The sequence below is a fragment of the Protomyctophum bolini genome (genome assembly GCF_963924005.1).
Source record: "Protomyctophum bolini genome assembly, chromosome: 23".
Classification (NCBI taxonomy): Eukaryota; Metazoa; Chordata; class Actinopteri; order Myctophiformes; family Myctophidae; genus Protomyctophum; species Protomyctophum bolini.
Genome location: NC_137884.1, coordinates 3,444,347 through 3,470,429, shown reverse-complemented (window position 1 = coordinate 3,470,429; position 26,083 = coordinate 3,444,347). Strand labels below are relative to the sequence as shown.

General features: G+C 43.4%; 1 protein-coding gene across 1 annotated transcript; it reads left to right on the top strand.

Annotated features, from left to right (window-relative positions):
* Nucleotides 1-252: 252 nt before the first annotated feature.
* gpr85 (G protein-coupled receptor 85) lies at nt 253-1,395 on the top strand (the record flags this gene model as incomplete). The annotated part of the gene is made up of 1 exon (XM_080757670.1): nt 253-1,395. Exon 1 carries the CDS (start codon nt 259-261, stop codon nt 1,393-1,395), a length of 1,137 nt encoding a protein of 378 aa, XP_080613796.1. The 5' UTR covers nt 253-258.
* Between the last annotated feature and the right edge of the window lie 24,688 nt (nt 1,396-26,083).

Sequence of the window (26,083 nt, the reverse complement as noted above, 5' to 3'; positions counted from 1 at the left end):
AGCTGTATAGTTAAAAAAATAAAAGTGGAATTAATATGTGACTGAATCCTGACGAATGGCTAATATTTTTCAGGGGGATTTTTTTTTTAGGCGTGATGAGACAAAGGAACAAAGTATGCCTTAGAAGATAAGGCTGCCTAGATGCCTGGAGACCCCCTTCAAAGCACACCGCCAAATGGATCTATTGGCACCCCCCGCCGCCGCCGCCGCCGCCTCTAGATCATGATACTTCTTGGCTGAAGCTATTCCGTTGTCTTTATGATCCCTCCTCCATCTATGGCGAACTACAGCCATGCAGGGGACCACAACACCATCTTGCAGAATGTCTCTCCTCTCGCCACCTTCCTCAAGCTGACCTCCCTGGGATTCATCATCGGCGTCGGCGTGGTCGGCAACCTACTGATCTCCATCCTGCTGGTCAAGGACAAGAGCCTGCACCGCGCGCCCTACTACTTCCTGCTGGACCTGTGCGCCTCGGACATCCTGCGCTCGGCCATCTGCTTCCCGTTTGTCTTCACGTCCGTCAAGAATGGCTCCGCCTGGACGTACGGCTCGCTCACCTGCAAGGTGATCGCCTTCCTCGGCGTGCTCTCCTGTTTCCACACGGCGTTCATGCTCTTCTGCGTGAGCGTCACGCGCTACCTGGCCATCGCGCACCACCGCTTCTACACCAAGCGGCTGACCTTCTGGACGTGCCTGGCCATCATCTGCATGGTGTGGACGCTGTCGGTGGCCATGGCCTTCCCGCCGGTGCTGGACGTGGGCACGTACTCCTTCATCCGCGAGGAGGACCAGTGCACCTTCCAGCACCGCTCCTTCAGGGCCAACGACTCGCTGGGCTTCATGCTGCTGCTGGCGCTCATCCTGCTGGCCACGCAACTGGTCTACCTCAAGCTCATCTTCTTCGTGCACGACCGGCGGAAGATGAAGCCCGTCCAGTTTGTGCCGGCCGTGAGCCAGAACTGGACCTTCCACGGGCCGGGCGCCAGCGGGCAGGCCGCCGCAAACTGGCTGGCCGGCTTCGGGCGAGGCCCCACGCCGCCCACCCTGCTCGGGATCCGGCAGAACGGCAACGCGGCGGGCCGCCGGCGCCTGCTGGTGCTGGACGAGTTCAAGACGGAGAAGCGGATTAGCCGGATGTTCTACATCATGACGTTTTTCTTCCTGGCGCTGTGGGGGCCGTACCTGGTGGCCTGCTACTGGCGGGTGTTCGCCCGGGGCCCCGTGGTCCCCGGGGGCTACCTGACGGCGGCCGTGTGGATGAGCTTCGCCCAGGCGGGGGTCAACCCTTTCATTTGCATCTTCTCCAACCGGGAGCTGCGCCGCTGCTTCAGCACCACGCTCCTCTACTGCAGAAAATCCAGGTTACCACGGGAACCTTACTGCGTTATATGAAGGGGAACCTTATACTGCGTTATATGAAGGGGAACCGTACTGCGTTATATGAAGGGGAACCTTACTGCGTTATATGAAGGGGAACCTTACTGCGTTATATGAAGGCTTTTGCTGTCGGTTGATGTTGTTTTTTCTTTCTCTCTATCTCTATTTTTCCCTGATTGATCTTGATCTGGGCTTGATCCCACTGTACAGTTCTCTCTCTCTCTCTCTCTCTCTCTCTCCTCTCTCTCTCTTTCTCTCTCTCTCTCTCTCTCTCTCCTCCTGGCGGAAGTTGGGACTGCCAATCACGAGGCTGTCGCAGACGTGGTTGCATGTCAAACCTCGGAGGTTGGAGGGAATGGAATAATGCAGGAGATCTGGATAACACCACCCTCCGCCCTCCTGTGTTTATGTTCTCGTAAACAAATGCCGCGGAAGGCTTCCGATGATGCAGAGAGCAAAAAAATACATTGGGGGAAAAAAACAAAAAAAACTGATTGTTGACAAAAACAGTGAAAGCAAAACGACTGAAAATGCCCACACCACCCCCTCCCCATACCCCTCTCCACACCTTCCCCTTGCTTTGGATATTTTCAAGATGTGTGATCCTCTGACGTACAAAAGAAGTCCTGAAAATACGAAAAGAAAAATGGGAAAACGAATGAACTCGAAACAAAGAATTTGATTACCTCTCAACAAGGAATCACTTGGAGCTGTTTTACATTTTAAAGAGTTGCACTAAAAAGAAGATGTAAAGATTGCTTTTGTTCGTTTCTGGTCGGCGGGTGCCATTTTGCATCACAAGGACAACTTGTTAATTTTCTTTTTCTTCCTCTACCCAAATTAAACGATGAATGCTTTAATTTGCAACAGACCTCACAATCGCTGTAATTAAAAAGCAAAAACTTGGTGACTGTTGGAATATACACCATCCCAAGAGGATAAAATGGTGGTTTTAATGTAAGTGATATTTTTTTCTTCATTTTCTGGGCGGGGCTTAATGGCGGGGAGTGGGTGGGTGGGGGGGGGGGGGGGGGGGGTGGGCTTTCCTGATGTGTGATTTTGAAGTCGCAAACTTAAAAACTAGAAATGATTTATTGTAGTTTTCTGATCAGTACCATCCCTATAGTGTCTGACATTGTTATTTTCTTATCACTTTTTTTGCTAAGAAAAAATATAAAAAGTGGACAAAAAAAAGATGAAACAATGTTTTGGACTTGGAGGGGGAAAAATAAACATTATTTGAGAAAGACATTGTGCTTGAAAAGAAGGGGGGGGAAAGAGGACAATGACGAAAAGTAGATCAATGTCTCATCATGTCCATGTACCTGAACACGCTGACTTATTGTTACAGTTACTGCTGAAGCCACTCCGGGTGTTTTTTGCCTTAATGGTTATGATATTGTCACGTTTCCTCTTGGTTGTCGGGTTATACATTTATTTATTTTTTACTCCATTCACTCCTGAAGAGGTCCTTTAGACGCAGAAGCGGGAGGTCCTTTCTTTTTTCATCCAACATGAAATGCATGTCCATAAAAAAACGAAAGAAAGCAAATACAAAAGGAAAAAACAAACAAAACTAAAAAAAAAAGCCAGTCCACTCCCCATGAACATTGAGCGTCACAGGCCATACACTGAGCAGCCCATTTTGTATTCTGCAAAGGTTTGCTACACCCCACAGCGTGCTCAGAGCACAGGGAGTGTGCGTGTATGCGTGAGTGTGTTTGTGTGTGCGTTTGTTTGTGTGTGCGTGTGTGCGTGTGTGGGCAGGTGAATGTGTGTGCATGCATGTGTGTGGGTCAGTGGGAGCATGTGTGTGCATGGGTGTGTGTGTGTGTGTGTGTGTGTGTGTGTTCAGTATGTGTGTACAGTATGTGTATGTGTGTGTATATGCAGTATGAATCAGACAACTGTCACTTCAAGACCAGAGCCTTAGTATGAAATCTTGCACAATTTGTAAAAAAAATATATATAAAAAGTTGGAAAAAGAATAATAATGATAATGAAGAGACATTTAAGGCACAGCGTCTTGTTTCTACTCTCCCAACATTTTGCTCTGTACTGATTGTTTTCAAGAAGTTACTTTTTGTTCCTCTTGTGGCCATTTTAATATTTATTATTATTATTATTATTATTATTACTACCCTTATTATTATTATTATTATGTATTATTTTTTGTATATTATAGATAGATTGTGTGTAAGTATGTGAGTCTTTCATTTTTAAGTCCCGAATGTGAGTACAGTTTCAGTTAGGATTGCATTTGCTGAAAGTGAACTGTGTAATCTGTTGCTTACATTTTTTGAAAAATAAAAATTTTCCATTTTGCAAAATTGTTCATTCAATCTCACTGGCAGATCGAGGCCCTGAAGTATGTTCACAACTTCACACCCAGAGAGGGGACATGTCTCAGTCACAGTGCGCTGGTTGAAAATAGCTGATGTACACACTCACAAGACATCGTGGTGTGTCGCCTTTGAGCTTGTAGATTAGCTATTTTTGACGTAAATATCAATCGGGCTTAACAGTTACAGTAGGGGGCATTTGTGTTTCAGCCTTTTTCACAGCAAACTCGTAGATATATTAGTTCCGAATCGAATGTGGAGCATGTGGACATAAACTGACAGTGTTTTGACATTAAACTAACCTTAGCTAAACTAACGGTGCCTAACCGAAAGCCCTTGACTTCCCCAAAAAACCCAGAGCCTATATAACCACAATCAAAAGTGACAACAAATTCCTATAGAAAAACTGGGTTGAGTTGACACACCCCACATTGTGATTCAATGTTTCATAAGGCTACAACCAATCGCTGAAATACTTTTAAACTTTTGAACTTGTGGGGAATGTGCTTTTCGTATGATATGAGTTGTAATGAGAATATGTTTTTTTCATTTTGTTTTTCTTTATGGTGAATGAACCATGTGGAGCCTGATGAGCAAGATGATGCAAGATAAGCGCAAAGCTTTTCATTTCCTGTATTACAAATCAAACGCTTTGCATTCATACAGTATGCATAGCTGACTTGAATTCAAGGTGTTTGATTACAAAATGCTATAGTGTACCTCTATCAGTGAAAAACAAACAAAAACTACCCTAAAAAGAATAACCTATTATGCAGTGGATGACACAGCAGACTCAAATCTTACATTTGCACAATGACAGCATTGTTTTATGACTTATGAGTAGGCGGCGCCATTTTCCAAGGTGCACATCTCATTTTGGAACTAACTATTAGTTTCTTTCAAGTCATTTGGGGCCATAATGGCCTGTGGGAACATAGTCGATACAGATGCTAACCATACATAGGGCATAAGAAAGCCTGTCCCTGAACCTGAAGTATTTCATTGTGATCACTACATTTATTTTCTTTGTTCATGGCTGCTGGGAAATCATCATCATAACCTTTGTGGTATACAAACAAATCACACCTGTGTGAACTGTGAAGTGAGGGGCGCTCTTATCATCATACATCATCTTCTCATTCCAGGCCAATCATAATTTGCGTCTTCAATTTTCTGCCATCACTTTTTATCCTCAATATACATCAGACTTTCTTGCCCTGAGAGACAAACTTGTTCATGCTTACAACTGACTGGATGAGTGATTAGATAACTACACGACTATACGACTGCCATATGTTTACTTAAAGAGTATTTGTCTTTAAAGGTCCATGAAACCCTTTGTACCTTTTTTCCCCCCCTGTAGGTCATAATAGATAGGCAAACATTCAGCAAAAATAGGCTATTTGCAAGCTGTGCGGTTAAAAAGGAGAGTGTTAAAACATGGCTACAGACTTGTATTATATTTTATTTGCACTTCTAATATAATACATCCATTATATTAATTGTGTTGTATTGTATTGTATGCAGCTGTGTTGCTTACATTATGGTGTACTATATAAACCCAGCCTAGCATGTTACCTTTCTGTTGTTTTAAACCTGTAGACTACAAAATCGTCCCAGGGTTTATGTCTCTAAGCTAGGAATGCAGTCTTGAGAGAGTATACCGCACAATCTACAGCTCAATGCAAAACTACTGACACTACTGTATTATTCTATACAATTTAATCAAATGATGTTTGTTTTTACGCTCTCGTATAATTTGTTTTCCATTGTCCTATCCCTCCCGCCAGCCTCCCTGGAAAGAAATAGAAAAAATATAATGTCATTACAATAATAATTACCTTTGGCCTATTTGCCTGAAAACACAACATATGCATGGTGGAAGCGCAGACTAAATAGCACACCACGCTGTAGGTACCGCCAATGAGAGATACATATTAAGAAAGCCATTTTTATTACGAGGTTGGGGCAATTACTGGTTTGTTTTGAACATTGGTCATTTCAATTTGGGCCCAGAGGGGGGCTAAAGCAGACATTACGTACACACAGTAACAACCTCAGTGTCAACCGAAACATTTGTAACTCTTGAGAGTGTACAAGTGGTACCAAATGGAGGCTTATACTAGGTCCATTTGGTCCCAGAGTTAAATGAACCCTGATGATTTTAATTGTGTGAGCTCTATTAGCATTTCTAACACCCTGCATCTCAATGGTCCTATCCCGGTGTATATGCTTATGCGTGTGCGTGTGCGTGTGTGTGTGTGTGTGTGTGTGTGTGTGTGTGTGTGTGCCAAGTTGACAATGCCGCACTAGTTCTTCATGATAGTCTGTCAGGAGAGTCCTGACAGAGACAAAAGCATTTTCCATCACAGTATCTATAGCCTGTGCCCTGTGTGTATAGTGTTGTTATATTCTGCTGTGTACTATACAGAAAAGTAACGCTTGTGTTCCCTGTTACACTCATACTCTGCAATTATGTTGTTGTAGTATCATAACTATAGCAGCCATAGCTCACTTCTTCACTTTGTGTAACATTGCAATGACTCTTATATAATATGCAATGTAAAAATATTATGTCATGCAGGATCTTCCCTCACGGTAGAGGAGTGAGCCAATCGTTCTTGAAACAATAAGGCATGACGCTTGGGGGTTGAATTCCCTTTAACCCTATTAGAAACATGGCAGGGTTGCATTTCTGATTATGATTGTGCAGCCTTAAGTGTGTCTCATTTGACTGGGATTGTTTCCCCTGCACTGGAGAAATCATATGTTGGAAATAGATTCTCCCTTTCTTTGAACCATTTCGGCAGACTTTGCATAGGCTGTCATCTTTGTGTTGTATAAGGCAGTGCCACAGGGGCTGAAAAAAGAAAGAAAGAAAGGAGACATTTGTCCCAAGTCCACATGTCTACCCTGTGTCATTTCAGTAAATACCATCTGTTGACTTAGAAACATTGGCTCAAGGTGGTGGTGTGCGTGTGTGTGTGTGTGTGTGTGTGTGTGTGTGTGTGTGTGTGTGTCACATGAGAGCAAAACAAAATCTTTTTCCTCCCTATTTCTCTGCGACATGCCAAACCTTAATTAACCACGTTCAACCTGGTGGCCCTAATATGGACAATGTCAAAACATCTTTTTGAGTGGTGCAACCACTCCTACAACCAGCAATGTCTGTGTACCTGTTTGTGTACCTGTTTGTGTACCCGTTTGTGTACCTGAATGAGCACGAGTATGTGACTTATTAATAGCAGTAGGGGGCGCCATAAACAGAGAGAGGGGTAGTGCTGTGTCTCTAATGAGAGAGAGAGAGAGAGAGGGGGGGGGGAATTGCACCACTCAGTTCACACGTGTGTGATTTCTTTTTAATACCACAAACACCTGACTTACATGTGTTGCGAAGTGTTGTAGATTGGCTATTTTTTTTTTTTTTTTTTTACTTTTTTTAATAGGGAGCTTAAGTAGTTAATTAAAGTGAAGCAGCAGGCCATGACAAGAAGTAAACGTGTGTGTGTGTGTGTGTGTGTGTGTGTGTGTGTGTGTGTGTGTGTGTGTGTGTACGTGCGGGTGTCTGCAAACTTGTTGAACTTATCTCCTATAATACAAATGTACTGGTCATGCGTACTCTCAATGTACTCGTGATGTTTGAAATGGTGACACAGCTTGGTTTTGTGTACGCGTGTCTCTCTCTGTGTGTGTGTGTGTGTGTGTGTGTGTGTGTGTGTGTGTGTGTGTGTGTGTGTGTGTGTGTGTGTGTGTCCACATAGCAGTGTGGTGTGGTGCCTGTGAGTATGAATAACAGTGATGGCACAATGGATGTATGATTCATTCAACATTTAAAGGTATCTGAACAAAGGTGTGCACATCTGTATTATATATGTGTGTGTGTGTGTGTGTGTGTGTGTGTGTGTGTGTGTGTGTGTGTGTGTGTGTGTGTGTGTGTGTGTGTGTGTGTGTGTGCGTGTGTGTGTGTGTGTGTGGATGCGTGGGTGGATGCGTGCACTGCAGTTATGCATAATTCATTTGTGTCTGGCTGCTGTTTGCTCTCATACAGCCCTTAGAGACAGCTTGTCAGAGGATGCTGGAAAGTCCAAAATAACAATTGGTTATCTGCTTAGCAATTATTCTATTGATCAATTATTATTATTATTATTATTATTAAGCATTATATGATACTTCGATGTCTTGTAAATGTTTTGAAAGCTTTCGTGACTTTTAGTCTATGATGATATGCCGAAAATAGTGGTCCATTATTAACCGATTATTTCATGTATTATGTAAATATATACTAGGCCTATAATCAATTAAATTGATTAGTTAATCAACTGCTGTGGCCTTTGTCCAAAACAGACCCGTTTACAGACCATTTATAGTCTTGAACTCCTTTCCTTCAAACGGTAATTCCACTTGTTTCCACGGCAACAAGGCAGGTGTCATGAAATAAGGCCACTGGTGCAAAAGATGCTGCTACCAGAAAGAAAAGTCCTCCAACACAAGGCCTTTTCATTGTATTAGTCTGTGTTGTAATGCAGTGATTCTCAACCTTTTTTTATTTCAAGCACGCCCGGTTCGATATGAATCAGGCCGAGGCATTTGTTTTAGGGATGCACTGATGTATCGGCCACATGTCCGTATAGATATATCGGCCGATATTTGCGCGGTTAATATCGGAATCAGCAAATTAAACTGACATTAACCGATGGCAATAGATGATATTTATCTGTTGTTGATAAGCATAACATTTTGTGTTGGCTATGTTGGTGTGTGTTGGTTATCTGCAGCCGCCCTATACTGTAGATTCTGAACATTTATTTCCTGTATTGAAGATGTATTTGTTTCCCTGGTACAAAAGGGGGAACTAAAGAACAACCAAAAACTAAATAAGCATATCGGTATCAGTATCGGTTATTGGCTTAAATTGTTATTTTAAACATCGGTATATCGGGCCAAGAATTTCCATATAGTTGCATCCCTGTTATTTCATCTCTGGGACCCTAATCTACACCGTCAAATCCTTAGTGCATTTAATTCCGAGTGTACACATTGAACCAAATTGTGCACTCTCAGAGTTACAGACTTATAAGTCTGCATAGTGGACGCTGGACCCTATACATCGAGAAACATTGAATTGTACGGTTAATTCCTGTCATTGTTGTAGCCTGGTTGGGTGTGGAGCGGAGCTGCATTGTAGTTTGTCCCCGCTAATGGCGTCATGTAGCATTATGACTAATGTGTGGCAGCAAATTGATAATGGTTTAAGCCAAGCATTACAGGAGGATGGCTCCATTTTGCTTTGAAAATTGCGTTGCCGTTTTCATGATTTGTGCCCGCATGTACGAGTAACTACTCACTCACGCTGTGTGTGTGTGTGTGTGTGTGTGTGTGTGTGTGTGTGTGTGTGTGTTTGTGTGTGTGTATGTGTGTGTGTGTGTGTGAGAGAGAGAGAGAGAGAGTGAGATCGCTCCTTGTGCGAGACATCGGTGTCCTCGTGATTTATTTACCCCCAACATCTCTTAATGTCCTCTGCAGTTTTCATCGTGGATGTGGCATCCATTCTATCCATTCACAAGCTCCATCACTTTGTCATTGGAACTGAATGAATGTCATTTTCAAAATCATTGCGGGTGCCAGTATATACAGGCCTATATACTAAAGACAGGCTGCCATACAAACAATGCTGCCATGTGGGCTCTCGAGAAGGAGGCATCGTGCTTAACAGATCCTTGTATGTGTGTATAGTGGAAATACATCTGAAGAACAACATATCATTTCAGTTTCTATGGCGTATAATAAATGTAGATGCTGCATTGCTCCATGAGGATACTTACATCTCTCTCTCTCTCTCTCTCTCTCTCTCTCTCTCTCTAATAGGCAAAACTGCAAGTAGACATATTGCTGTCCCCTTAAAACAGACCATAGTAAGACCTCCTTTCTGCAAGAGCACGGAGGCTAAACGGGGGCATCATATACAATATATGCTCCTGCACGTTGTGCGACAATACCTCCCCTCGTTAATGAAGAAGAGAGCTTTAGATTAAGTTACTGTATAGGTTGCAGATGCAGGCGGAGACAAGACTCCTCTATATAAGACGGAGCACGATGATTATGATGATTCCTATTCCCCGGAGGGGGGGGGGGGGGGCTGGGCTTGGAAAAACTGTTGCTGTATTTATCGTCTGACAAGCTGATATAGTTATTATAGGCGGCGCGGGCCGCTGCATGCCAATGATCCACGGCGGAAACAAAGTCCTTGGTGCTCGCGGGGTCCAAAAGGACCACCTGTTGCTTTAAATATGAACTTATGACACGTTGTGAGCTTGTAGATCGGCTATTTTTTTAGTGCGCAACACCCATAAGCATCAAGTTATGTATCAGGCTTTAGCTGCGGTAAAATGCATATTTATTTGCATTGTGACAACAGCAGCCGGTGGCATGTACACATGATTGTAAGTGCCATTCATGAAATTTAACGCCATTGCCGTATAGCAATTAATAAATAGCAATTGCAATTGCGGTAGATGTGTACGGCAATTCGTCTTTTATAGGCTATAGTGCTTATGATCGATCATGTCATAAATGCTACTCACGTTAGCATTGGGTTGCTACAGTAGGTTGATGACAGCACTGGAGCGTATTGAATTTCACGCGCGGCCGCTCTATACTATCTGTTTCTTTCGATTGCCTTTATGACTCCAATTCCTTGGCATTTCTGCTCAAAACAAGCTTTATTCCACGGCCCATATAGCCGACGCTGCACGTAATGGTCGCGATCAGGCTTTCCAGTCGCCGTTCGCGAGACCGGAAGTGGATTGCGACAACACACACAGTGTTAGAAACAATTGTAAACATCCGGTCACGGGGTTTTGGCTCTTCAAAATAAGGGTTGACCGGGGGAAGAATCTTGGTGTGAATTACAGCGAATTCATGAATTGACGGATCTTGGCTTAAAGGAAAGAAAAACACAGAGGTGCGGTGCGGTGTGTGTGCGTGTCATAATGTCATCACCATCGCCTGCCAACCTATACTCATACGTTTAAGCCACAGGGGTCAGGATGTAAGCCTAAAGCTGAGGATTCCCCCGCCTCCAGTGTTAGGCTTAATCTCTTTGCTGCGGGGCACGACGAGGCAAGGCTCAAACATGCACCTCGCTCTGCCTAAATGCCAGGTGACGAGCGACGGAGCCATCCACGGTGGGCGGATGTGGCCTCGACACCTGCCAGTTTATCGGCTAAAGTTAGAATACGAGGGAAGAGAGACGGGGCGGGGGTGATGTGCTATATCCTATATCCTATCCGGGAATAATCCTCAAACAAGGATTATTTGTGTCTTTCATGCTAGATTAAACAGACCCATGATAGCCCCGCAGCATCCAAATCCTCATGGGGGGGGGGTATCAATGGCTCAGCGGATGACAAATTATCACCGTCGTCATCTTTTATTGTCGCCATTGTCGTCCCTCAAAGAAGACAAACGTGGAAAACCAGATTTTCTTTGCGGATGCCAAAACTGTATACGTATCGTGTGTGAGTGTGAGTGTGAGTGTGAGTGTGAGTGTGAGTGTGAGTGTGTGTGTGTGTGTGTGTGTGTGTGACAATGCTCGCGTCTCCCAATCTTTCTCAGACCCATATATAGGCTGACGTATAGAGTACTGACTGACATTTGTGATATTCCAGTTTTTTTTTCCAGTTCTCAGAAAGCGTCTGTCCGTCCAACGTGCCATTCGGCATGGCATATACCTCAGGGTCATATAATCAGACACACGGCTACACACTGGCATTCCGAAGCCCGCTATTCCGAAGCATGTCTAACCGCATGCGGAAGCCGTAGTCGGAATGGCAGTGTGTCGGAAACCCATAGCTCTGTCTTCAGAGCTATACATTTACAATCAATGTAAAGACCTTAACCCTATATCCATCGGCTATTTATAAGCTCACATGTTTTTAGCAATAAACAACACAAATATTGTTTGGCAAAATACTTTCCAATGAGCGTCCATGACCAAATACATTCCTACATTGTGATATCAACAACCAGGGCCTTATTGCACATCTCTCCCAACAGTGCAGAACTACTGAGCATGGTATACAGTACACATATTAAAAGGATGCATGGATAGTATGCATGGGTCGGTGCAAGAAGATTCCAATTAGTTTTCTTGTTTTTGCACGAGCGGTTAATCTTTTTATTTTAGCGTCGTGTTCGGCTTGGAAAAATGAGGATGATATATTTACGGAACCGCGTTGAAGGAAAGAAGAAAGGAAGGGAAGAACAAAGAAATAGAGGCAGATTAATATGTTATATCCGAGGTTTTTAACGTTTGTATGTTGTGTTTACGTCGGTGGTTTTAGGCAAAGTGCTCGGGGGAGGGGCTGCTCGTTCATGCACTCATTTTGTTCTCACTAATTTGACATGTTTGGTGGAGATACAGGGGGCTTTTCAGATGAGAGAGAGAGAGAGAGAGAGAGAGAGAGAGAGATGGGGGGGGGGATAATCCACTCGTTTCTTGTGTTGTGGCCTGTTCAGCACATTCCCTCATGCACTGTCTCTCTTGCCCTCTTTCTCTCCCATTCTCCTTTATTTTTGGAAACATCTCATTCTTGTGAGTCAGACCTGTCATGCTCACAAAGGCTCAGCCTATAGCAAACTCTCTCTCTCTCTCTCTCTACTGTTGGTGATATAATACATGGAACAGAGGAGAGCAAAGCACAGTTAGATGAAAATCTACAGGTGGGGAATAAAACAGAGCAGAACCTGGTGCACTTTCATGCAACACAACAAGGGTGCACTGATGCGCACACACGTGCACGCGCACTCACGCACACACACACACACACACACACACACACACACACACACACACACACACACACACACACACACACACACACACACACACACACACACACACACACACACACACACACACACACACACACACACACACACACACACAAACGCAACGATAATGTCACTTTTACACGTATGAAACACATTATGTTTACTAGGGGTGTGTAACGATATAGTAACTGCATTGAAATTTTGAAAAGACTCAAAGTATATATCAAAATGTAAACAGCAACACTGACTTTGTATCGTATCGAATCGTTTTGCAATGCAAATAATCGGTATCGAATCGTTTTGCTATGCGAATAATCGATTGTATCAATACTAAGTATTTTATAATATGTTTTAAGAAGAAAAAATGTAAAGAATTAAGGGTTTAATTTCTTTTCCATTCAATATCGCTACACTTGGTCTATCGATAAATGTGTGTATTCTCTGTGTTCATGTTAAGGTACAGGTTTGTACTTTGTATTTGCCAGATAATCACTGTTTTTTATATCCATATTCATAAATTTTTCCTTATATGCAAATATCTGCACATGCACACATTTAATTTCTTTGCTAAATAGTTACTGTATCGATTTTAAATCATTGAATCGTATCGTATCGCCATAATGAACCAATATCGTCCATGTATCACATCGTCAACCATGTATCGCGAAAAGTATCATATCGCTGTTAAAATGTATCGTTACACCCCTATTGTTTACTGTGTTAGTTTACTGTTCTCGTGCAAGTTTCAAGTCTCTTCTAATTCATTTACATATACGTATTGGATTTAATGGAATACAGTGGCTTCCTTTGAAAAAGCAAACACACTATAGGGTATGATTTCCAAAATAGTTAGCATTTAGCAGACACTCTTAATCCAGAGCGATTTACAATAAGCAAGAACAAAAAATACATGATTAACACGCTTGCAATGTGCCATAATAACACATCACATTGTGAGCTTGTAAATCTGCTATTTTGCACAAAATGTTAATAGTCCCAGGATATGCTTCAACTGGTTAAAATCACTTAAACCCAGATTGACCGGGGTCCCCTAGGGATCTATTCGGCACAGACTTTATGACATGCCTATAGCACATACGGATTCTATATAGGGTTCATGAGGGACACTTCTCGACTACCCATGGCTTTCAACGACCCTCCCATCTGAGAGTTGAAACGCAAATGCTGAATTAAGGCTCTGTTTGTGGCTGTGTGTCACAGAACCGGATCAATGCGATGATGTAACCACATCTTTGGCATCCATCATCATTTGTCCGCTGATATTGATGCTAATGTTGACAGATGGTCCCTGGTTTGACTGATCGCCGTGTCACCTGCACTTCTGCTGTCTCTTGTCCGTCCGCCCTTTCTATTTTCAGAAGACAAATGTATAACGTATAAGTGCAGTAGGACGCATAATGGGGGTGAGATCATTTGAATTACTTGTGTCTGAAATGAGCAATATGCTGAAACAATTCCCCTGGAATAAAGCATAGACCGTTTCCTCCATATACCGGTATAGTTTATGAAAGGAGTTGAGTTACCTTGGTAACAAAGTCTCATCCAACTATAGCAGGCTTTTTCCGCAAAAACAAGATTTTTCACACCCCCGGCTCCAATTCAGATTCTAATTTGAAAGTCTCAAAGTTCAAATGAACGTTGGGATTTTGTTGGAGGTGGACTTTTTCCGCAGAGTGGGTTTGTTTTTTCCTGCCGCTCGCACCCGTTTCTTGGCACCGGGCTTTGACAAAGACATTGTCTCCCGTATCAAAGGATGCGTGGGAACAGGGTGATTCATCTTTTGGTGCTAATTACGGCGATAAAACCTGTAACAAAATCATGTTCTGCAATACAGCCCTCTCTAAGAGAGCATAATGAGAAAGTTTTTTGGGGAGTTTTTTTGTTGTTGCTGTTGTTTGTTGGAGGAGGAGGAGGAGGGGGACTTGATTCGCCCACAGGCAGCAATATATAAAACCAACATCCGCATGTGTTCATTATTTCCCAATAATGCTGCAGTTTAGTGAACGCTGCCTCACCAGTGAGAATGAACTCAAGGCGAGAGTTTTCCCTTAGGTAATTTTTAATTTGTATGTTTTATGGATTGTTGATAAGAGATTATCACCACTAAGAGCAGCGAGCTGAAAAACACATCATAGTAGCACTGAAATTATTTGCGCGCGGATAAAAGTTATTACCAAGAGTAGCCCCTCATCTTGACCTATTTAATCCCTATAAAGCTACTTCTTCGTACGGTGACAAATAGCATCACATCGCATAGCTCCGATACGTTCGCTCACTGAGGGAACATATCGGGGCTACACATCGCAATGTGTCGTGGGGCTTATAGATCTGGGCTGGGCATTGTCGCTATCTCTATAAATCATGCAAAATGATGTGTGTTTGTGTTAGTGGGGGACAACCTCCTACCCTAACACAAGGGTATAGGAGGTTGTCAGGGAATCCGAAGGTCGCTCGTTCGATCCTCGGCTCCTCCAGGCTTCGTGTCGAAGTGTCCTATGAATGAGATATACTTGACCCCTAACCGCTCCCCGGTGCCGTTAAAAATAGTTGCCCACTGCTGCACTAGTTAGGATGGATAAATGCAGAGGATGGATTCTATACGAATGCAATTGGGAAATACCCCAAAGACGTAAACTGTTGTGGGCTCGCCTCACAATTTACAGCAGCGTTAGGTATCTTTGCAAAACATTGGCACCCTACTAGTCTTATACATGCTGTCAATGGCAATGGCATTTTCAAGCAAGAAGTAGGTTGGAGGGGCTTATTGTCGGTATATAATATTAGCACAGAGAACACAGGAGTTACAATGCACTAGACTAGACCCAGAGAGATGGATTGCTCATTATGCTGAGTTGCTGGTGCCAGGGTTTGAACCCATGGTTCAGAATCACACGCACACACACACACACACGCACACACACACACACACACAGACACACACACACACACACACACACACACACACACACACACACACACACACACACACACACACACACACAATCCCCCAGCAAATGGAACCACGCAGGCTGACTGTTTAGCACGTTGGGTACTTCTACTACAATGACCTCACAGACCAACATTTACTGCTACCGATAAGTCAGTGGTGCGAACACCCGCGAGGGATAACGTAAATCTATAAGGACGGAGGTAGAGCGGATATTTTACCTTTCCTTCAAGACAAGGGCATGTCAGAGCGAGTTGAGGATGATAACGCAAGGCTGTGTGTGTGTGTGTGTGTGTGTGTGTGTGTGTGTGCGTGTGTGTGTGCGTGTGTGTGTGTGCGTGCGTGTGTGTGTGTGCGTGTGTGTGCGTGCAAAACAATGCTGCAGATCACTGATGTAACACAAACTTCATACATATTTAATCGTTGGTGTTATACTGTATGGCTTAATCACGTGGTTAGTGCTTTCCCTATGTGCCTAATCTGCATGATATGCTAACAACATCCGCATGAACTTGATTTATGCAAGATGGTGGAGGCAGGGCAATACTCTGTGTTTTGGCTGAAACACGCGTGGCGTGCCGTGGTAGCGAAGAAAAAAATCACCATTACACCACTGTCTTTGACTCTTTATGTTATGCCTACACTTTGTTTTAAGCTTTCTTTCCCTGGAAAATGTTCCTTAATTGAGCAGTGTGTGAATTGTAATGACATGATCAAAGGGGGCCCATTTTTACGTCCCCACACCACGCATATACAATGTAATGTCAGTGGTAGAATCACATATTAAGTCCTTGTGTTTCTTTTTCATGTGGACAAAGACAGAAAAAATATAATTTTAAGGATCATTGAGCTTAAAAGAGATCTGCTGTAGCCAGCCACATCTGCTGGCCATGGTGTTTGTAGGCTACGGTTCATGGATATTGAGGCCTGCACTTCTGAGGGGAGGAGATAGATGGGTAAATCTTTCCAAAAAAGAAGCCTATATTGTGTATACACTATACTTACAGAGTAGACCCTCGGGGCTCGAATTACAACTTGGGACTGAATGAATACAATTATAGTTTAACCGCAGTGTGTGGTGGTAGAGTACTGTATGTTAATACAATACTATACATCTGCAGTGTTTGGAGTTGATCTCCCTACTGTTCCATTGAGAAATGTAGAGCCTGCTTGGGCAAGTGTGCGGGTGGCCCTGGTTAAAAAAATGGCGAACGGGAGGCCGACCACCAGCCCCCCCCGTTTTGTTTTTCTCACTTGTACTTGTTTCTCACTTGTACTGTAACATTATGTGCCGTTCATGGCGGTTCTGCACATGCACGAATTGCACATAATATGCATTATCTTGTTCTTGGTGCGCACAAATCAATTGGCTACTTCATACCCGATTGTCGCAGAAACAAGATTGCGATGCATTTCTCACGACAAAATGTCTTCTTACTATTATTTGTATCAGCTGGTGGTTGATCATCAGCGGCTCCCTATAGGGGTCACGCCCACATATACAGTATGTCTCAGAAACACAGAGGAAGGCCTGAGGCCGAAACACGTCTGTTTCCTTCTGCTGCCGTGCGTCATTAAAAGCAATGCATTCACCAGTGCCGACTTCATTTGCTATAGGTTGTTACCAGATAGATTTCCCCACCTCAGGGCAAATTATTCACACCAGGGGGGGGGAATAGCTCGGGTCGCTCAGAGTGGCAGGCATGTATGTTGATTTTGTGCCCTTGTGCTGAACCCTTTAAACCCTGTCAAAACAAGGGGTACAGGCTTTAGTTCCGACATACTAACCTAACAAACCCTAACATAACCGCAAGCACGGGAGCAGCGCGTGTTGTTTCCGCATGTCGGACGGACCTTTGGTGTGTCGGATCTGCAAGTGCGTCCCAAAAACAAGATGGGCTCTAACAACGGCTCGGATCCCATGTGGATCATTTGATTTGGCCAGTGTTACGGATGCAGAATGTCTGACTGTCATATCCTATTGCTGGCTTATGACTCCCAATTTGAGCATGGTTTCAGCCCAATTCAACAAACATGCAAGTCCATTATAAAAATGTGTTGAATAGTTCATAAAATATCCACATGTGAAAGCATAGTAGAGTCACTTCCTCTGCCCTGCAGTAAAAATGTTACATTGTGTAGCTGCTATTACGACATCCACTTTTAACAACTGCACTGTTCGAATGAGCATCATACTCTACACACCCGATTATGACCGAAGAGGTTGCGTGTGGCGCGCAGCAAAACGCCACTGATACGATTCAGGTTCCAAGATTCAAGATGCAATACTTTATTGTCATCAACAGAGTTGATTGGAATTTGTTTCAGTGCGCTGAAAACAGACATAGAAATAGACATTACATATTCAGACAGTAGAAAAAGATACAAAAGTATACAATCATGAAAGAGAGGGACCAATAAATAAGAAGAATTGAAAAAACATCACAATTCATGTTAAATAAATAGCAATTCATCGCAGTTCATCGTTTTTAGAAAGCAGCTTCACGCTGTAAAGTGCGAGTGAAAAGAGGGTCAGCATTCAGGATGGCGAACAGCCTCGGGATAAGTGCTATTTTAAAGCGGGAGGTGTTGCACTTTAGAGACCGAAGTCTCTTACCTGAGGGCAGGGGTACAAAAAGAGAGCTGGCAGGGTGGGAGAGGGGTCGGCGATCACCGTCTGCATCCTACGCTTGGTGCGAGTGGAGTAGATAGAGGAGACAGACGGGAGGTCGAGGCCAATGATTTTCGACGCCGTGTGTACCACCCTTAGCAGCTGTTTCCTCTCTAAGATTGTTGTGTTTCCACATACCACACTGTGACTGAGAAGACGAGGATACTCTCCACAGGGGTAGTCACACCAAACTTCTTTAACAGACGCAGAAAGTGAAGCCTCTGGTGGGCTTTACTCGGGGTGTTAGTGTTAACTTCCCATTTCGGGGAGCGGCAAATAGTGGTGCGAAGGGAATCTGGTGATCAGAATCCACTGAGTCCATTGAAAGATTTGAGCATTTCTCATTGTGAAACGGGACAATCTCACCGAGCCAATACATCACAGCCCCGTTGTGTATAGATGACTGCTGCGGTATTGTACATGATATGTCCATGAGGGGGAATTCAGGCGTGTCATGGTATTCAATTAATATTGATTGCTCTACATGCTCCTCTGTATGAGTTACAGAGCCCCTGTGGGATTTCATATCCAGTCCTCTCCTCTCTCTCTCTCCCTCTCTCTCTCTGTCTCACAGCAAACATCCTCAATCTGAATTTATCCAATCCATTTGGTTGCATTTGTACAGTCAACACGGAAGCGTACCTCCCTCATCTCTATATTCCCTCATCCTAACCCCTACCCTATGCTGACAGGTTACCACAGAGGAGTTTACTGTGTACCTTTTCTTGTTTTGACTGTATATGTAATGCTGTGTGAAGCAATTTGTATAACTCTGTTTTAAAAAGTGCTATACAAATAGTTTATTATAATTGTTGTTGTACTACTACTACTACTACTACTACTACTACTACTACTACTACTACTACTACTACTACTACTACTACTGCTACTGCTACTGCTACTATGCAAATATTCTGCTGCTCTGGATTCTCTGGTTGGGAGCAGCTGTTCAGTGGATATTACTGTCCATTTTCATAATCATAAGTTTGAACGAGTTGAATGAACTTTCCATGTTGGCAGGCAGGAGGGTAGGGTTAAGTGCTAGTGGGAGAATGAACGTAGGCAACCTATATGAAGACAAAATGCACCTGTCCCTATAGCTGAGATTCCCTGCCTCACATCTTTGTCTCAGCGGGTTCAGGGGAATGCACCATTGGACTGAGTCCAAGAGACGCACACACGGCACAAAGGAAATGTGTCTGTAAAGTTAATGTCCACACTCCAGGACATTTTGCCATCATCTCCACTCTGGTAGATTTAAAAATTGGACAATAAAATGTAAACAAAGAAATGGCCAGCGGAGACGCGGGCAACATGCCGTACGTGCCCATGCATATTCCCGTTTATAACTATAATCTTCCAAAAGGGAATTGCAAAGTGTCGGCTAATGATCCCACACAGCTTGGGGGGTCCATGGAACCCATGAATAAGAGCACCGCAGAGGAGCTTAGTATATTATTAAGAAGGAGTCTAAGGGACCGGGTTCATTTCAACACAAAGACAGAATGCCTGAGCTCATGTCATCTGTTTTGATCCATCCTGCTTGGGACAGACTGCCATTTCTCAACAAGGTCCTCAAAAGGTGCAAATAATCCCAGACTGGAATTTCTCCCTGAATGTGCGCCCCCCCCCCCCCCCACCCAACATATATGCTGGCACCACACAACGCCAATACTTTGCTAGCTGTTCTGTTCAACCCCTGAGCCTTCACATCCCTTTGAGATATGCAGATGAGATACGCAGATGGTCCTCGCTCCAAAGGCCTAGTCTCTTGGAGAAAAAAAAAGCAACATCAAGCGTTCATTTCTTTGTGATCGGTGGTCTCTTGTGACCGTGGGTAGAGAGTGGGGGAGAGAGAGAGAGAGAGAGAGAGAGAGAGGAACAAAGAGAGCCACGGCCATCCTCGGAGACCAGCTCCAGAAAACATATAAGAATGTAGTCGCTCTCTCACTCTCCCTTGTTGGTATCCCCTTCTCTGGGCTCTATGTCCCGGGGAAAGGAAGGTGCTGCAGGTATTGGCCCGCACTGTTAAAGAAGGCACAGAACCTCTTCTCAACAAAAACCTGCCGTGTCAACGAGATGAAAAGTCAGAGGCTGGTGAGTGGCGAGAGGCCCCGTGCATGCAGGAACAATAGGTGATTTGAACTATAGCGTGTCACAGTGGCCAATTCTTTCCACCTGCAGTCCTGCATGCGACCAGTGTTGACTAATACTATGACGGAAAATGTTTGCCGACTGCCTTTTTTGAGTTTTTTCCCATAACTAAAACTAAATGAAAACTATGCTATGATGACTAAAACTAAGACTAAATATATTGACAGTTTTGTCAACAAATGAAAACTAGACTGATATGTTAGGAAGGTACTGTACAGAATCCGTACTTAAGTACAGAATCTTACGTACATTGTAAATGTCAAGGCCCGCCAAAATACATTTTAGTCGACTAAATCAACTGTAGATTTAGTCGACTAAAATCGTATGATATTACACTAAAACATTCCAGGTAACTAAAATGTGACTCAAACTAAATGAAAACTATTCCAAGAGACTAACTAAAATCAAGTTGCTGCCAATCAACACTGCCTGCGATGCAAGAACTGCATGGTCAGACTCAGCTGATCCTATACTACCTCAAAGCAGAGATCTTTTGCCCAATGTTTCAAGACTCACGCCAGTCTTTCGCCATTGCTGTTTTTTCCGACAGTATTGCAGTGTCCTGGGCTCGCCACACACAGACTTATATAGTACACATATCTGTGTTGTTTATGTTCTATATACTGTACGTTCAGTGATTGGCTGTAGGGGGGAGTCGAGTGGCATAGTTTAGTTGGTTATCTATCTATAACTATCTACCTGACAATCTGTCTTGATTGATTAATTGATTAAAATGAATACTTTATTGGCAGAAATGTAAACTGTAGAGTCAAATAACTTGGTCCAAAAGGATATCGCATGAAATAGATCCTTGCTGTCTTGTTTCTTGTCAAGCTCACAGCGGCATCACTTCATGTCATCATGCTCAAGGTGTAAATGGCGTTTGCAGCATGGTACAGTTGCAGGTTACATGTTGTCCACAACAGCAGAATAACAAGAATCAATCAATGTACAGAGTCTAATAACAGCATGGCTTCCTGCGTGGAACTGAAAGGCCATTCAGACAGGTTAAATCAAATAGCAGTTATCTTATCTGGTTAACTGGCTTGAATCCCCCTACATATAATGGCCCGTATCTTGAAAAGACAATTGAAAACATCTCTGCTTGCTTTCCTTGATTATTTTACATTGGGGCTACCATAACCTATCCATCCATCCATCCATCTATCCATCTTCAACCGCTTATCCGTAGTTGGGTCGCGGGGTCAACATCTCCGCAAGAGAGCTCCAGACATTCCTCCCCAGAGCAACATTAGTAACTTTTCCTCCTGGGGGATCCCGGGGCATTCCAAGGCCAGTGAGTCGATGTGATCCCTCCATCTGCGCCTTGGTCTGCCCCGGGGTCTCCTCCCGGTGGGACGTGCCTCAAGGACCTCCCTATAGGAAGACACTTGAGAGGCATCCTATGACCAGATGCCCGAACCACCTAAGCTGGCTCCTTTCCAGGTGAAGAAGCAGCGAAACGATAACCTAAATCTTGAACAATTGCACATGCGTAAGCCAATGATGAGCTAATAATCTAACATGAGCGTTGTATGGTTCGCTTATGTGTGCGAGTGGCAGCACAGGCACGTTCATAGGGCTATAGGCCCCGTGGCCTCTTGATGTCCAAAGTGCCCTTTTGTCCAGACGTTCTTCCTGTTTTTAAATTAAGGCCTGCCTCTTAAGGCCCTTATCAAGAAGAACATTTATCAATTAAAATAATTTAGCTATAAAATAAATGACCTGGCTGCCGTCTGCAGTCACTTTAGTGCCCTCCGTTATGCCCATATTGGAGGCTGCGACCCGGGACGACCCAGCCCAGATTAATACGCAGGCTCAAGGGGCTGCCACCCAGGGGAATGGGGATGAGGCTGAGCTCCAAGGTGCCCGGCAATCAATCAATCAGCTTCCCCACTTCAAACTGGTCTTTAATATACTGTGCCTATGTGAGTGTGCGTGCGTGCGTGCGGGAGGCTCTAGATATAGGCTGATGAACAGAAAAGTTGTCCGGGAGCCTGGTTCAAACAAAATGTCTGGAAAAGAAAGGTTTTCTGTGAATGTAGTTCAGACAAAGAGATAATGACCAAAGCCTGTGTTCTAGATGGCTCATGGCTCCTTCTTCGGTGCCATCTGAATTGGAGCTCGTTGCATAACTCCTCTGGCCTCAAACGTTATAGTGGAAGTGGGGAAAAAACAACCATAAACATAACATGGCTTTATTGTGAGGCCTCTCTAATTCTGCCCTGCAGCCATTGGAGATGCGTGTTGAGGATATGGCTGAATCTGGGGGCCGGCCAGATGGACTCAAATCCTCTACGACGTCGAGTGGATTCACAATACGTTGTAGGCTCTATATTAGTGGTTCAACTTGGTGTGCGACGATGAGGAATATCGCGCGACACGTTGTGTAAAACGTTACAATATTCCTGCAAAAAAATACCAGTCAGCACTGCTGGAACAATCCAATTTTTGCTGTCACAAAATTAGGTGACAGTTCTGCTATACAGTACACCGAGTACAGTATGTCCTATGCCCTGACCATATCCATTTTGGGGATAAGATAATGCTGTACTAAAAATACAGAAAATCTGATTTTGGGAAATAATTGAACAAGCAATACAACGCACCACATAGATTTTCCCAAAGTATACCGAGTATTTATCATTTTATCGTCCGACATGGGCCGATTAGTAGAGAAGGGCAAACATGAAACCGGTTTAAGCATTTACTTAAATTATGACCATTTAATGCTCTAATTTGATCTAATCTCCGTAAATCTCCTTTTCTCTCTCTCACTTTCCTTCTCTCTCCTTAAAATAGCCGCTGTCCAAGCTCAGAACGCATCACATCAACATGTATAGCTGCTCTCAAAAGTATATTCAATTGTTTTACTTAAGTAAAGGTACCAATACTGCAATTTAGAACTACTTCGTTACAAGTAAAAGTACGGAATTGAAAATGTACTTGAGTAAAAGTACAAAAGTATCGGCATCAAAATGTACTAAAAGTAAAAGTACTCATTGTGCAGAATGTCCCGTTTCACAAGTTCATACTGTGTACGAAATCTTTTGAAAATAGCAGATCTACAAGCTCACAATGCAGTAACTAAGTAAGTAACTAGTAACTCAAGTTTTGAAATAATTGTTCTGAAGTAAAAGTACAAATTGTGGCTCTGAGATGTAGTGGAGTAGAAGTAAAAGTACTGGAAATTGGAAATACTCAAGTAAAGTACAAATACCTCAAAAGTGTACTTAAGTACAGCATTTGAGTAAAAGTACAGTTACTTTCCACTACCGGAAAGATCCAGAAAGACTTGCCCAAAATAGGGTTGAAGGTGGTTACCTCTCTACTCTTATAGACTATTCCAGATATAGGCTACAGACTCCCTCTGTGCATTGTATACTCCCATTTTGTACAGTAGAAGTACCAATAGCACAATGTAGAAATACTCTGCACTACAGTATTTTCATTAAAGGTAGAGTAAGTGATTTCACTCAAAAAACCTTAGGTTTCGTTTTTGGCTGTGGGACCTAAGCCTTCGTCCAATCAGGATAGAGAGTCAAAAACGAAACCTAAGGGTTTTTTTTGACCCCCACAGGGGTTAACTGGGGGACAGGGAGGAACTCCTTATATGGTCAGCACACTCTATAGTAGAGAGGATTATCACAGCAAAACAAAAAAATAAGTGATATTTGAATTAAGTGAAATCACTTACTCTACCTACTTACTAGTACTCATTATGCAGAATGTCCCATTTCACAAGTTTCCAAATGTATAGAAAATGATTCTGCACGCGTTGTTTGTGACCGCTTGTAGATCGGCTATTTTCAATAGTTTAAATAGGGCCGAAGTGGATAATAATGTATGGTTCGTAAATTCAAACCCTACAAAGTAACGAGTAACTCATATTGTCAAATAATTGTATTGGAGTAAAAGTACAATATTTGCCTCTGCGATGTATAGTGGCGTAGAAGTAACAGAGTCAGTATTGAACATTAGAGACACTCAAGTTAAGTAAAAGTACCTCAAAATTGCACCTAAGTACAGTACTTGAAGAAATGGTAATGAGTTACTTTCCACCATTGATCTCCAGGTTCAAGAGCTATAAGTTGGGTCACTGACCACTGAACACTGCAGGTCAGTGGGTCACAACACAACAGTACGACTGTTATACCTTTTCTCTTCCGTTTGATCAAAACTCAAAGAGATTGTTCAGGAGGCTTGATTGATCCGTGTGTGTGATTGTGTGCCAGGGTTTGTGTACCAGGGTGTCAATTGATTCAAGGGGTCCAGAGTTGAAAAGTGCACTGGAACACAGGGGGATACTGGGCTAAAATACTCAAATACAGAAGCCATGTTCCGTCAACATACATTTACCAAATTCTTATTTTCTTGAACTTGCAGGCTCAGCCAGGTCAACAATAATTGGTTAACTCTTTAAAACCAGGAAAGCATCTGTGTCATTGTAGATGTTAGTGTTGGCTATTCATAAATAGCAGGTGTACAAGCTCACAGCGCATCACACAAATATATATATATATCTGGAACAAAATCTTTGGTCTGTGGCACAAAATATGACGTTTTCCAGCGTCATCACTTCCGTCCGTAATCTGAAGGGATGACGGCCTGTTACAAAATATATCATTCCCATAGCTCAAAGGGACCATATAAGATCCCATAGCCGGGAGGGACAAGCTATAGTTAGTTGGTTGCTGGGCAGAATCTGATAGGAGATAGATAGGCCATAACATAAGCAATAAAATATATGGATAGCCTAATTAAAAAAAATCAGTAAAACAACAATGTTATGTAAAATATACTACCGTACCTACAGTACTAGCCATCGGCGAGTGCTCAGAAACAAAGTGGTATCAGTGCACGCCTCATTTTTAGTGTCAGCTTTAACCCATTCTGACCGGGCACCCATTTTGGTGTTAGCATCATGTTATGCTTTACCTATTGAAAAATAGCAGATCTACAAGCTCATATCGCGCCACCGAGTGGCGCGCTACGAGCTTGTAGGTCTGCTATTTTTGAAAAATCGAAGAACGACTGACATTTTTTTTAATCTGATCTCAGGTCAGAATGGGTTAATCAGACCGGTGTGTGTCCAGTGGAAACCTCGTATGAATCTGATCTCAGGTCAGAATGGGTTAAGAAATATCATTATGAGGCTTTGGAAGCCCAGCAGTCAGGGCCACCTTGCCACGCCAATGAGTGTGTACGTGCGTGCAATCGGTGAACACCGCAAACATATACAGTAAATGCTGCCTTCATGGCGCTTTTATAAGTTACACGCCTCGCACATAATCCGAGACAACTTATATACTTTGAGCGGCGTGCAGCGTGTATAGTCAAATCGAAGGTCTCTTCTTCGCCACTGCCGACTGAACTCGAGTTCTGACATTCCCCGCTGTTCAGTTTTGTGTTTCCGACTGTTTCCGTGCTCGTGCAGGAACACTCTGAGTTGACATCAATATGTGATGAAGAGTGAAACCTTCGCCTTGTCTGAAGACAAGGCCGACAGCAGATCAGATATGTATGTATGAGATTAGCTGTGTGTGTGTGTGTGGGGGGGGGGGGGGGGGGGGGGCACACTATGTAAAGTGGGCGAAGGCGGCCAACGTTAATATAATCAGCTCCATCAAGCGGGCTTGCGCTGCAGCAGCCGAGGGCTATGGCTATGTCACTGATGTGATTATACCTGCTCGTGCTATACAGAGCCTCTGATCTCATTGTTCGCTGACACCACAA